Source organism: Lycium barbarum, chromosome 2 (genome assembly GCF_019175385.1).
Source record: "Lycium barbarum isolate Lr01 chromosome 2, ASM1917538v2, whole genome shotgun sequence".
In the NCBI taxonomy this organism is placed as follows: Eukaryota; Viridiplantae; Streptophyta; class Magnoliopsida; order Solanales; family Solanaceae; genus Lycium; species Lycium barbarum.
The window spans coordinates 10,780,100-10,795,649 of record NC_083338.1 but is presented as its reverse complement, the minus strand read 5'-3'; the positions used below and the strand labels follow the sequence as shown (position 1 = coordinate 10,795,649).

At 32.8% G+C, this 15,550-nt stretch overlaps 1 protein-coding gene across 1 annotated transcript; it reads left to right on the top strand.

The window, feature by feature from the left end:
- The first annotated feature begins 12,174 nt into the window (after positions 1–12,174).
- On the top strand, positions 12,175–15,134 carry LOC132629319 (cytochrome P450 93A3-like). Its single transcript, XM_060345007.1, has 3 exons — positions 12,175–13,037; positions 13,263–13,449; positions 14,130–15,134. Exons 1-3 carry the CDS (start codon positions 12,307–12,309, stop codon positions 14,790–14,792), a joined length of 1,581 nt encoding a protein of 526 aa, XP_060200990.1. The 5' UTR covers positions 12,175–12,306; the 3' UTR covers positions 14,793–15,134.
- The last annotated feature ends 416 nt before the right edge of the window (positions 15,135–15,550 follow it).

The window sequence follows — 15,550 nt, the reverse complement described above, 5'->3', positions numbered from 1 at the left end:
ATAGTGGCTACCCTTCCTCCCGAGTAGCTGAGCCAGACACCACAACAAAGTTCATAGCATAGAAGCCGATTCATATCTCAAAGTAGTCACACCATCAATAACATAAACGTTCATTATGCATATCGAAAGAATAAGTCTTTCCAATCAATGTTTTGAAAATGCACAACCTTTTTACAAAGATTTCCATGTCCCAATTCACCAATGAGAATGTCATTACCAACTCTTAACTAGAATTACTAAGCATCTCTCATAGAGGAAAACATTCATAATATCTTATACATATATAGGGTTTGTTACAATCTAGGTTTAAAGTGGGTTTTTCCCCTCACACACATTAATCACCATTTAGACATAAATTAGAGTTCAAGAAACATAAAAAGATTGTTTTTCCTTTCATTCATTAAAGAATCTTGAATAAAATTTATACTTCCAACAATAGTTTCAAAAAGTGATTTTCATTCAAAATAGGTTTTTAAAAGAGAGACATACCTTAATTTGTTGAACAAGGTCTAACAAATCACTTTTCTAATGAAGAACACCCAAACCCTATCTTGAATCACTTTGGGAAGAATTATGTTGCAAACCCTAGGTTTTGGTCACAAAAATCATGTTAAGAATCATGGGTTTGATGTTAGAATGAATTAGTAATGTTGAGGATGCCCTTACCTTTGATTTGAAGACTTGGGGGAATGATTTTCGCCCTTAGGGTTTTTTAGGAAGTGGAGGAATAAACAAAACAAGTGTCCTGTTTATATTTTTCTGGTGAAAACGGGCCAAAGGACGGACCGTCCTTCGTGTTAAGGACCGTTCTTTGGACCGTCCTTTAGTGAACATTTCCAGAGATTTCTTGTATTTTTTGACACGTTACGTTGCCATGTTACGGCCCGTAACTCACCGTAACACAGGACAAATTTCCAGCGAAGACAGTCTTCAGTAAAACGGGCATAACCTTTTGTATGTAACTTTTCTTGGGCTGGGCGACCTACCGTTGGAAGGCTATTTCAAAGAGCTACAACTTTCATGAAGGAAGTTTTTCCAAATTCGTAACACATTTGCATGAAAATCGCCCAGAAGATAGACCTACCAAAACTTAGGCGAATTTAAGAGGCCTTAAGAACTTCACTAGTTGGTTTGACTTCAAAACGACCATCTTCCACCCGAATTCATCAAGAATTGATTTATATAGATATAATATCATCTTAATACTAGAGTTTTACACATTCACACCTAGTTCAAGTTTACGGGGTGTTACACTTTAATTACTAGTTTGTTCATTCTAACATAAAAGTGGATAAGCTTATGTACTTTTTGAATTGGTAATCCTTGATATATATATATATATATATATATATATATATATATATATATTAATGTTCTATTTGGCGAATGCCTTATGGTTGATCATAGAAGATGTGGGGATCTGCAGGAAGCATAAGGAAAGTTATAAATTCTGATATCTTAATGGAAAATGTAATACAAAATGGCTGAAATGGTTTTCAAAAGGGGGCATGGCATAGCCGCCCCCCTTTAATTACTATTTTGTTCATTCTAACATAAAAGTGGATAAGCTTATGTACTTTTTGAATTGGTAATCCTTGATATATATATATATATATATATATATATATATATATTAATGTTCTATTTAGCAAATGATATCTTCAAACAAAAGGACCACTTGAAAATCCAAACACAATACCACTTGAAAACCAAAAGGACCACTAGAAAATCCAAACAAAAGGACCACTTCAAAATCCAAAATCGTATCTGCAAGGTAAATTATTTAATTTGTATACAATCTCAAATTTTTGTAACTTCCAAAAATATATAATTTCTTAAATCTCTAATGAGTTATTTCCAACGAAATTCACAGCAATAAAATCCCCAAGTAATTTCTATGGTAATAAAACTTCAGCACTTTATGGTTGATCAATAGAAAATGACGGGATCTGCAGGAAGCATAAGGAAAGTCATAAATTCTGATCTTTTAATGAAAGATGTAACACGGAACGACTTAAATGGTTTTCAAAAGGGGGCATGTGTAGCCGACCCCCCTTTAATTACTATTTTGTTCATTCTAACATAAAAGTTGATAAGCTTATGTACTTTTTGAATTGGTAATCCTTGATTTATACTTTAATGTTCTATTTGAGCAAATGATATCTTCAATCAAAAGGACCACTTGAAAATTCAAACAAAAGGACCACTTGAAAATTCAAACAAAAGCACCACTTGAAAATCCACTTGACAATCCAAAATCGTATCCGCAGATAAATTATTTAATTTGTATACAATCACTAATTTTTGTAACTTCTAAAAGTATATAATTTCTTAAATCTCTAAAGGGGGCAGTGCATAGCCGCCCCCTTTAATTACTATTTTGTTTATTCTAACATAAAAGTAAGGGTGTTCATGGTTCGGTTTGGGTCGGTTATTGATTAAAACCATAACCAAACCAATTTAGTCAGTTTTTAAAGGTCTAAAACCATAACCAAACCAAATAAAATAATAACCACCGGTTTGGTTATTGTCGGTTTGGTTCGGTTTGGTTGAATTTTTCGGTTTATGACTAGCAGCCATGAGACTTATCAGTAAAACATTAAAAAGTTGAAAAAGACATGTCTTTTTTTTTGTTCAAACGATAACTTTTATTTATCGTTTAAGGTGGAACATACATCATAGAAATATTTTCATTCTTAGTGATAGTATCATACTCAAGTTACCCAAAGTTGCTAAACTATTACATATAGAGCTAAAAACTAAATAAGTAGTGGCTGCACCATTTTTGTCATCTTAATACACATACCTGGAAATAAAGTAGAGCATAGGAGCTTTTAGTTGTTGTTACAAACATACATATTAATTAAACATAAAGACTACCTAAAATTAAAATGAAAATATATGAAATAAAAAAACTGTGTAATGATCCCAAACTTTGGGGCAATACTTGCATTTTGTCCTCAATTCTCCCATTTTATTAAAAACACCTTGTGTAATTATCCCAAACTTCAAATGTTTTTCTATCATTATCCCCAGGGCTAGGGTCTCGATTACAAAGAGTTGTTCTTTTCTGCCTTTTAGGAGGATTACCCACGGAAGAAGTATTAGGGCATTACCATGTGCTTGAGTTGCAGCAAATGCTGATGTTACTGAAGTATCTTTTATAGGAACCTCCAAATCTACAACCGCTATCCTTTTCATATGAAAAATATTAAAAGTTTAGGACCCATTCAGACAAGAAAAAAGAAAGGTATAAATTCGGGAAAAAAAAAAAGAAACAACCTAAAATTAAATGGCTGACAAACAAAGGATAAAAATTTAAGTTAAAGACATTAGACTCTAACGTGAGCTTCTGTTAGTAGGTTTACACTTAACACTTAAAGAGTTAAAAGACTTAAAGACATGGGCTTGGACATATTCTTAAAAACATGAGCGTTAAACAATCATGTGAAATAAGTAGACCAAAAATCAAATTAATGATTAAAAGGTATAAAATATTTATAGTTATTTATGAAAAACTAATATTATACATATAAATAATTATAAAATTTATGTATATAATTTATCTGTTTGGTTCGGTTATTTATTCGGTTATTTTTTAATATAACCAAACCAAATATTATCGGTTTTTAAAATTTAAAACCAAATCAAACCAAATGTCGGTTTTTTTATTCGGTTTGGTTAAATTTTCGGTTTGGTTTTGATTTTAACCAAAACCGTTAACAACCCTACATAAAAGTAGATAAGCTTATGTACTTTTTGAATTGGTAATCTTTGATATATACTTTAATGTTCTATTTGAGCAAAGGATATCTTCAAACAAAAGGACCACTTGAACATTCACTTAAACTCCTAAGAAATTTACCTGGGAGTTTATTCACAACAATAAAATATCCAAAAAATTTATTCACAGCAATAAAATCCCCAAGCAATCTCTATGGTTATAAAACTTCAGTGCCTTATGGTTGATCAATAGAAGATGACGGGATCTGCAGGAAGCATAAGGAAAGTCATAAATTTTGATCTCTTAATGGAAGATGTAACACGGAATGACTGAAATGGTTTCAAAGGGGGCATGCGTAGCCTCCCCCCTTTAATTACTATTTTGTTCATTCTAACTAACATAAAAGAGGATAAGCTTACGTACTTTTTTAATTGGTAATCCTTGATATATACTTTAATGTTCTATTTGAGCAAATGATATCTTCAAACAAAAGGACCACTTGAAAATCCAAAAGGACCACTAGAAAATCCAAACCAAAGGACCACTTGAAAATCCAAACAAAAGGACCACTTGAAAATCCAAAATCGTATCCGCAAGATAAATTATTTAATTTGTATACAATCACTAATGTTTGTAACTTCTAAAAATATATAATTTCTTAAATCTCTAATGAATAATTTAAAACTAAATTCACAACAATAAAATTCCCAAGTAATTTCTATGGTAATAAAACTCCCAGGTAAATCGCCAAGAAATAATCCCCAGCTAATTCACAGTAACGAAATTCCCAAGTAATTTCTCAGGTAATAAAATCCGCAGGTACATCCCCAAGTTATAATTCTCATCTAAATTCGCAGCAATAAAATTTCTAAGTAATTCCCCAGGTAAAATTCCTTGGTAAATCCCCTAGAAACAATCCCTCTCTAAATTCGCAGGAACATAATCCCCAAGTAATTCCCTTGATGATAAAATACTCCGGTAAATTCCCAACAAATAATCCCTAGGTAAATCTACAAGTACCAATACCTGGGGATTTTCCTACGAGTTCACAAAGAAAATATTCTTTTTAGATTTTTAGTTGCTTACCTACGAAATTACCTACGAAAATGATACTAGGGGATTATTTTTCCAAATAAATCCCCAGGTAATTATTTGGCGCTAAATTTACTCGCTGATTTACCTGGGTAAATCGTATCTGCAGGTAAATATTATAGAAATTAGGAATTTTTAGATTTTCGTATGAAAATCCACAGGAATTACATGCAAAAAAAACTCCCAGGTAAAATTCACACGTATTCGAGTTTTTCTAGTAGTGTTGTTATGTTTGTAGCACTGATGTAAGAACCCATTTCATGGCCAACCGAAGGGGGCGGCGTCTGCATGCGACATGGACGCTGTCCGATTTGGACTAGATATAGGATCTTTCGCAACTTATATATACATGGCTTTCCCTCATAATTTTGTAAAATATATCTTTCATTTAATAATAAGTGTGGTGACAATCGTGGTTCTCTTTCCCTTTGGGGATTTCCACGTTAAAATTGTTTGTTCTTCTTTTTCATCACTATTACTCGAATTCTCGTTAATTCATGACTGTACGTAGAGTGACGGGTTCTTCTCTTACATGGGTGATCAAACAACTATAGAAGTATCTAGGAGCCCAAGTTAACATTTTTTGTCTTTTTTAGACTTTATGACATGCTTCTGGTCTTGTTTTTTTCTTTTCTTTTCTTTCTCCAGATATTTTTCACATCTAATCGAAAATTGTCCTTTCATCTTATTTCAATTGGCCTCACAGGCTCCTATCCTGTATTTTCAAGCCCTGTACTGTGTCAATTATTTTGAAATAGTCATCCTTCATTTTCCTATTTTACCACTAAAGCTGCCATAATTGATGATTTGAAGTTTTATGTTATTTTTTTTCAGTGGTTCAGCTCTCAATGTCAAACTCTATTGAAGTTTTATGTTATCTTTTTTTCAGTGGTTCAGCTCTCAATGTCAAACTCCATTGTCTAAGTCTTTTTTTGTTTTTATTATTTTTCACAATGTGTTTGAACCTTGTTATTTCTGAGACAAGTACCAATATTAGAAATAACAAGGTTTAAACACACTTTGAAAAATATTTTTAATTTTCTCATATTTGCTTGATAAAAATGTTTTGGAAAATAGCTTCTCTTGAAAAACAAGTTCTTAAAAAAATGAGGAAATGACTTCTCTAATGAGATAATTAGGGAAAACAAGTACCGTAAGAGCTCGTTTGGTAAGAAGTCTTAGATAAAATAGTCATGGTATTATATGTGGTATTATTTTGTACCATATTTGGTTGACATTTTGGGGCATGTATAACTAATACTGGGATTAACTAATACAACAAAGGGTGTATTATCTTACACCACAACCATTATGGGATAACTAATTCAGGGATAGCTTATACATGGATAAAAAACTAAAATGAAAAAATTAGCCTTGTTTTGTTCCAAGAAACCTACAAAGGTCAAGCATCCAAGGGAATAATTGTAACAATTTTTTTTTAGTATTAAAAATAAATAATATTCAAGTGGTATCTTTTGTGTCCAATTTTGGTGCAATGGACCAAACACCCAATAAAAATTAATCAATGTATTATATGTATTATTAATTCCTGCATTACTAATATATTTATAACTTGTCTTTGAACCAAACAACCCCTAAGTGTCCTTTCAAGTTCATTATCGTCCTCCCCCCCCCCCCCCCCCCCGCATACACACACTCTTTGACCGCCCCATGCCCCGTCACCCCGCAGCCCACCCCATAATATTTTTCTAAATCATAAATAAATGCTTTTGGGATAAAAAAAAAAAATCTTAACCAAATTCATGATTTTTTTTTATGAAAAGGATTCGATCATCACAGCACTAACATACGGATCTAATGACTCATGAGAAGTCCAAAATTAAGCGTAAACTATTTTTTAGAGCCTTTCATCAATACCCGTCGGCCCTTGAAGGAATAGATGCTACTGATGATGGGGCAGTGCCTCCTAATGAGTATGAAGCTATGAAGAAGCAAGTTGCTCAGCTAACAAGAACACTTAATGCCTCGGAGGCCAGGATGTTGGGTATGCAGTCCCAAATAAACAGCTTACTCAATTCGGGGGCGTTTTCGATTCCCCCGTGTCCCGGGGATGCTCGTAGGACACAGCCCCCCAACAACCCCCCCCCCCCCCCCCCCGACCTTCCCAAGGTAGACGACGTAGGTCACAGACTAACATAAATCATGCTCTTCTCGATGAGTCTAGTGGGGAGGATACAGATCATGTCTCTAACACCCAATGTTGATCTTTTTGATTCGTGTACTTTTGGATTCTAATTCTGCTATGTTTTGTTGGATATGTATATAATTTTTAAGGTTTTGAATGCATTTTTAAGTCGAATTAGAAGTATTTTGAAGGTGAATTTGATTGTAGAATGTAGTTAATGGTTGTTTAAGTTTGTAATGTTTAAGTGTTAATTTGAATGTAGTTTTAAACTTTTAATATGAAGTACTTTGATTGTTTATAAGTGTTTGAATGTAGAATGTTTAAGTATTCAAGTGTTTGAACGTAGTTTATGGTTGTTATGTTGCATTGTTATGAATTGGATGGTTGTAGATTAATGTTGATTTGGTTGTTTGCAAATTGGCAGGTGGGCTGCTAAAAGCAGCCAAATGCTGAAAAAAAAATCCTGATTTTCGACCACATGAGGTCGAAATTGTACTCAGAAAATACAATTTAGACCACATGAAGTCGAAATATAGCAATAATCTTACCAGACTTCGACCACATGTGGTTGAAATTCTGAACAGAATTTACAATTTCGACCACACGTGGTCGAAATCTTGCAGCAATATTGCTAAATTGCAACCACATCTGGTTGAAATTCTGGGCAGAATTTCCACTTTCGACCACACGTGGTCGAAATCTGGCAACAATATTGCTAAATTGCGACCACATCTGGTCGAAATTGTGTAAATAAATTTCTTTTTATATTTAAATGTTTCCTGGTCGAAATATTTAACTAATATTTAAAGAAAAATATTGTTTTCGACCAACTGTGGTCGAAAACATTAAACATAATTTAAATAAAAATAATGTTTTCGACCACATGTGGTCGAAAACAGTTTCTCTCTTAATACAGGTAGAAATATGATTTCGACCACATGTGGGCAAAAAAAACATTCGACCTATGTATTAGCGACCTACGCTTGTGATCGAAAATTTGGTCGAAATATCATCTTTTTCGATCACATGTGGACGAAATTCCCTATTTTTTCAGTTGTGTTAGTTGCTTAGGACTCCCTTTGATTCTACAAGAATGACCTATCTGTCATTCTTTGCTGGATGGTTACCATATGTAACTGTCCCTTTTTGTAAACTTCTGTTATAATAAAATGAAATCTAATTTAAAAAAAAAAAAAAAGTAAGAAAACCACTTATCTTCAAGGAAAATATTCTCCATGGAAGATATTTTATAGCAAAATATTTTCTCCATGAAAAATATTTTCCTTCGTACCAAACACACCCTAAGAAGTTAAAGAAAGATGAAAAAAGGAAGTATAGGAATTTAGTGAAAGATGGTAGCAAGTACAAAGAAATGTTTGGTATTAGTTGTTGAGAATTCTGAAATGTTTACATCGAATAGTTTCAGCTAAAAAATATCAGAATGAAGTAGTCCAACATTAGTCTGTTCTTGTTCTTCTTCGAGGTCCATTTTCACATTGGGGGATTCCAATGTGTCTGGACATTGGATTCCAAATGCTAATTACTTATGTTTTCGTTAATCTTTCTAGTTTCTTTGTTACTTTTTTTTTTTTTTTTGTAGAGTTATGCACTAGTTTAGAAGTACTTTTTTAACTTTACAATTTATAATTAACTTTAATAACATACTATACTATTCTAAAAAAATTGCTTGTCTACACCTTATACGACGGATGACTCAATTATACTGGCTTGATGCAAATTGAGCTGTGATTCAATTTATCTTTGTCTTCAACTTTCAACCTGTTCAATTTAAACCTTTAACTAGAAAGCTAGGCATGCAACAAGCCAACGATTGTATCAAGACATATAATTGGTGTTTAAAGACTATTTTTGTTATAAAACTTATTGAAAGCTAAAACTACATAATTAATTTTCATATAAGTTCCAGTGCAGGGAGAAATGTTAATTGAATTAAACTTTTAGTCTAAGATTTTGCAATATGAAGTTATATGTACATGTTGCCGTTGCTAATTGGAATAAGAACTTTAAAATTTTAGAAAAAATATAGAGGGAACAAAAGGAAGAGGAGAAAAAACAAACCTTTCCCTTCTTCTAAAGTAACTGATGATATTGTCGTGTAGTAGTGTTTTATTTCAATAGGGTAGAGTAGGTTTAAGTTTTAATTCTAGCACTCTATATTTAAATTCACCCCAAGGCAAGGTATAAAGGTTAAAAAATCTAATGACTTTATGTATTTTATTTCAATAGGGTAGAGTAGGTTTAAGTTTTAATTATAGCCCTCTATATTTAAATTCACCCCAAGGCAAGGTATAAAGGTTAAAAAATCTAATGCTATGTATTATAAATTTTGATGTATAAAATATATGTTCTACATGTATATTTATTCGGTTCGATTCGGTATTTTTTATAAAACAAATAACTTGTCCTAATTATTCGGTACGATTACAAATTTATATTGAAACCTTTGGTTTCATTAAAAAGAACCTAAAAGTCAGTTCAATACGGTATGATAGATTCGGTCGGTTCAATTGGTTTTTGAAAAACCATTGACACCCCTAATTACTCCAAAATCAGTTATACGAGCACTTCGCCATGAAATAGGTAACATTTAGTGTAGTAACATAGTGATTATCATTATGGTATTTTACCGTTGGTGTGCTAATAAATTAGCGAATCGATCGACCCTCTCATATTTAGTACGAACTAAAAACGAGTTGAATGACGAATAACATGAAACCCATGCACTTGTGAACCGTAGCCTATCCATTTCTAGAGAGGGTTATATGGATTGATTCATATTTGATTCGATTTAATAAATTCCTCATCACAACTATTTAAAATTGGACGAGTTAGACGGATACTTGAAAATTTTATTCATTTTACAAACACTAGCTGCCACAATATATGCACATCACAATAACAAAAAAGATTAAAGGACACCAAATTGAGCATGATGAAATGAAAGTTCGTATAAATATATTATGTCGGTGTAGAGTTAGAGCAGTTAGAGAAGTTGTTGTCAGTCACCCAAATTGAGGACCATGAATTATTGAGTTTTTTTACATTAATGTCACCTCACAAAGGCCATAGACTAGTATTTTCTATTTAATTAATTAATTAACGTATTATTGGCTTTGGTCCGAACTCTCTCAGCTACTTCAAGACTTTCGAGTCACCCGATTTTATCTTATTTTGGTTTGACCTAAAAAGCGCCTCGATAACAATTAAATTCTCAATTCGCATTTATATAATTTCTATTGTTTTTTCTCGTTCTGATGTGAGATTTATTTAAGATTAGTTTCATAGTGAATTGCCTTTCGAATTCAACAACTCAGCTTATTTAAAAAGTACAGTATTTCCGAGTTAATCCATACAAGTTTAAACAATTCATTATTAAAGAAATCAAACAAAATATACGGAAGCCGATTTTTGCTTACTATTTTACTCTTATATTGCCCAACAAGTATATATTATTGTAAAAATTGGTCATGGCTCAAATATATGATCAAACGAATTCACCAACATAACTCGTACTTACTGTAGAAGTAACTAATTTGCACCTCTTCGGTTATGTTATCCAATTACTACAAATAGAGTAGAGTTGTCGATGGACTTGGTTATATATATATATATATATATATATATATATCTGAACTAACTCGTTTATATTCCACAGACAAGAAATTGACTGCCTGATTGCCGTTTGATCAATTGATATTTGAAGAGTCCGGAGCCTAAAGGGTATAAAAATACACGGTATAAACCAAAAGGGGATGGCCAAAAATTTATATACCAAAAGGGGTATATCGTGGGCTGATCCACGTTATACTCCAAACTTTTTTTTCACCTGTCAGACGAAAACTGAAAAATTTTAAAAAAAAAAAAAAAAAAATAACCGTATAACGTGGACTATACAATATATTTTATATAACGTGGATCAGTCCACGTTATAACAATATATATTTGTGAAGTGGACTGTCCACGACTGCAACTTCTTCGTTAGTGAGGCTTTAGATTTCATTCTCATGTTTACTGTTTTATATTCTATTTTCTAATTCTGAATTCTTCTAAAACTGTTCTACATTAAGTATTAGATTGCTAACCACTAGAGCCTTTACAAAATTGTTTTAATTTAAATTAACTTAAATTACATTAAACAGCTCTTATAATATATACAATTTAGTTTAAAAAAAAAATTAACCTTGTTATACCCCATTTTAATCGGGTCAAAAGCGGAGTACAACATATTGGTAATTCCTATATTATTTTCATTTAAGGAGTCGCCACATAATTATTTATATTTAGTTAATAATTAGGTGTCCTAATTCACCATTAAAATAATTATGTGGCGACTCCTTAAATGAAAATAATATAGGAATCACCAATATGTTGTACTCCGCTTTTGACCCGATTAAAATGGGGTATAACAAGGTTAATTTTTTTTTTTAACTAAATTGTATATATTATAAGAGCTGTTTAATGTAATTTAAGTTAATTTAAATTAAAACAATTTTCTAAAGGCTCTAGTGGTTAGCAATCTAATACGTAATGTAGAACAGTTTTAGAAGAATTCAGAATTAGAAAATAGAATATAAAACAGTCAGCCTCACTAACGAAGAAGTTGCAGTCGTGGACAGTCCACTTTACAAATATATATTGTTATAACGTGGACTGATCCACGTTATACAGTTAATTTTATTTTATTTTAATTTTTCGGTTTTCGTCTGACAGGTGAAAAAAAAGTTTAGGGTATAACGTGGATCAGCCCACGATATACCTCTTTTGGTATATAAATTTTTGGTCATCCCCTTTTGGTTTATACTGTGTATTTTTATACCCTTTAGGCTCCGGACTCATATTTGAAAGTGGACATTCAGAATAATTTGATTTTTTTGCAGGCCTTACTTTACTTATTTATAGTGTCTTTATTACTTTCTTTTTTTAATAAAATTAATCATGTTCTTCGGCAATCCTTTGTCCAGGTTCACAAGACATGGTCTTGCTGAGGTAATGTAATATGGAATTGCATAACGTCATATTCCTCATTAAATTTTGTCAGTTCATTCATCTTAAAAAAATGTATCAATGGCGGCCCTGATTTCTACTTTTACTTTTACAATCATGATGAAGACATGCTGGATGTATATGCAGTTGACAGTTTCTAAAAATTACACAATATGAATGGGAAAAAGAAAAGAAAAAAGTAGTTTCGACCAACATGATTTGGTACTCTTGTATAAATAGGTGCAGAACCAACACGGAAATTATGTTGCATTGCTCAATCCTACTATAACTTAACAACCAAAAAGCTCTCGTCAAACAGTTTTATTTTTGTTTCCAAAAAATGGTGGATACTCAAGGCTACTTGATTCTATTCCTTATTGGGCTGTTTTCTACCTTATTTCTTAAACATGTTGTGTTCCGTAAACGAACCACTTGTCATCTTCCACCAAGCCCGTTTGGTTTACCGATCATCGGTCACTTACACCTCCTATCTCCAACACCTCGCCAGGCCCTTCATGGGCTCTCGGCGCGTTATGGGCCTTTAATCCACATAAATCTTGGATCCGTCCCTTGTCTAGTAGTTTCATCACCCCAAATGGCCAAAGAAGTACTCAAAACTCATCAAACTTTTCTAAGCAGACCGCAAACATCAGTGGTCGATTACTTAACATATGGTTCACAAGACTTTTCCTTTGCGCCTTACGGGCTTTATTGGAAGTTCATGAAGAACATATGCATGAACGAACTCCTCGGTGCACGAACATTGGACATGCTTCTTCCTGTAAGACGCGATGAAATAAAGTGTTTCATCGAATTACTCTTACAAAAAGCGAAAATTGGTGAAGCAATAGATATTGAAGCTGAGCTTCTCAGGGTTTCTAATAATGTTATTTCAAGAATGATAATGAGTGAAAGATGTTCGGAGGACAACCGTGAAGCTGGGAGTATTAGGAAATTGGTTCACGATATTGCTGAACTCACTGGGAAATTTAATTTGTCGGATTATATTTGGTTTTGTAAAAATTTGGATTTGCAAGGGTTTGGAAAGAGGACAAAGGATGTACATAAAAGGTAGGTCTTTTTTTTTTTTTTTTTTTGGCCGGTCAGCCGAAATTAATTACGGGCGCTAGCCAAAATATACAAAACTTATACACTGATTATGTATATTATATGTATATTCATGTATATTTTGTGTATATAACGTACATATTATATGTATATTTATACTTAATATACAAATCATATGCATTTGCTAGCTATTATTTTTTTGAGCGATCCAAAAATATAATTACCCAGATTTGATAAGATGATGGAGAGGATCATAAATGAACATGAAGAAACAAGAAGGAAGAGAAATAGTCAAAGTAAGGATGGGGGTGAAACTGTAGTGATCAAAGATTTGCTTGATATTCTACTTGATATATCAGAGGACGAATGCTCAGAGATGAAATTGACCCCAGAGAATATCAAAGCTTTCATCCTGGTAAGTTTCTCATAATTTCGTCGGTTACGTTGATCCTTTTTGGATAACTATTTAGTAAATGACTTTTTTATCTCTCTTGTAACTTATAGATCTTTTAGATCACGGTCTAAAGATTTCTTTTGAGTAATCTGAAAACCTCATGCGAAAACGTTAGACGGTATTCTAAATTTCGTAGACGTTAAACGACAGTCTAATATTTTGTTTGTCCCAAGAACTATAGTTGCACAACTTTAAAAATAGAGACAAAATCTAAGTGATTGACCTAAAAAGGGAACATTTATGTAAATAAGTTGTAGTCGTCTGTAGCTTACTAGGAAAATGCTTATTTCAAAAGAAAAGGCACAAAATTAAGTACTTCCTCCCACCCCAAATGCTTTGGTGCTCTACATTTTCTGAGAGTTAATAGTATTAACACAATGTTGAAACTTGTTTGTCAAAAGTTTTTAAGCGAAAGTTAACATGAATATTAAATTATAACTTCATTATTTATTTGTCTGTTATTGTTAAATATTTAGAAAGTTCATAAAACACACAAAAAAAAAAAAAAAAAAAATCAAATCAATTCTTTTACAATAGATAAAATATTTGAGGATTAGTCTCAGCCTGTTGAAGAGAAAATGACCCATCTGAGAATTATTATGATAGTTTGAATAGTTACTGTTGCAACTAATATTTTACAGAACATGTTTCTTGCTGGGACGGATAACGCCGCTATTACAGTAGAGTGGGCACTAGCAGAGCTTATCAACCATCCAAACATTATGCAAAAAGCTGTCCAAGAAATTGATTTTGTCATTGGTAAGAATCGACTTGTGGAAGAATCGGATATCTCAAACCTCCCTTACCTCCAAGCCATTGTTAGAGAAACACTTCGACTAAACCCTGCTGGGCCTATGATCGTAAGACAATCGACTGAAGATTGTTGCATTGGAGGTTATCACGTAGCGAAAAACACTAGGCTAATAGTCAACACGTGGGCGATTAATAGGGATCCCGAATATTGGAAAAATCCACTTGAATTTATACCAGAAAGATTTTTGACCCAAGAGGGGGAGGGGAACGCGAAATCCCAATTGGACGTAAGGGGACAACACTATCACTTTTTACCATTTGGCACTGGGAGAAGAGGTTGCCCTGGAATTTCATTAGCATTACATGTAGTTCAAACAAGCCTTGCTGCCATGATACAGTGCTTCGAATGGAAGGTTCATGGTGGAGTGGTAGGTAAAGTGGATATGGATGAAGCACCTGGCATTGCTCTTCCTATTCCTAGAGTTCATCCTTTGGTTTGTATTCCAGTGACTAGGCTGAATCCATTTACATCAACAACATTATCCGTTTAGATTTATTATTGAAGATTGTCGATATTTGTCGACGGCCAATAAGGTCACGTTTCATAGGCAAACCAGTGTACCAATTGTCTAGCAAATGAAGGAACACGATCACGAAGAGGTCTTGATACTCTAGAGTAAAGTACTAAGGATATGGAGCTTCTTCTCCTAGCAGACTTAAGTTATGTTGCTTATGTAAGTTTTTAAGGTCTTTATTTAGTTTGTTTTTCCAATTCACCAAAAAGAATGTGACAATGTTATTATCGGAAATATATTAGTTTCAGTTTCACTTCACTTTTATGTACTTGACATCTTTGGTGTAATCAATTCATGGTTGACCTTACACCTCACAAATGCTATCTTGCCGAGAGAGGTAATTAGCGTAACAATGATGATTTTTTAAAAATCTATATATATATATATATAATGATGATTTTTTTATATATATATATTCAATGTTATCTACTCGTAACCATCTATCTTTTGGACATATGATGATTCTTTCGCGATCTGTGATAAATTACAATGACCAAGTAGTTGAGAAAGATCAAAGAATGACAAAGGGATTTATTGAAAGTTGGTAGCAAGTACAAAGTAATGTTGGTGTTGAGGACTTTACTTCAATCGAATGGTTTCAGCTTTAAAAATATATCAGAATGAAGTGGCTTTTTTCAGGGTGGGATCCGGACAAAATCGATGAAACGAAAGAAATCCGAGTGGTGGTCCAACATTAGTCTCTTTTGTTCTTCTTCGAGGTCCATTTTACATCG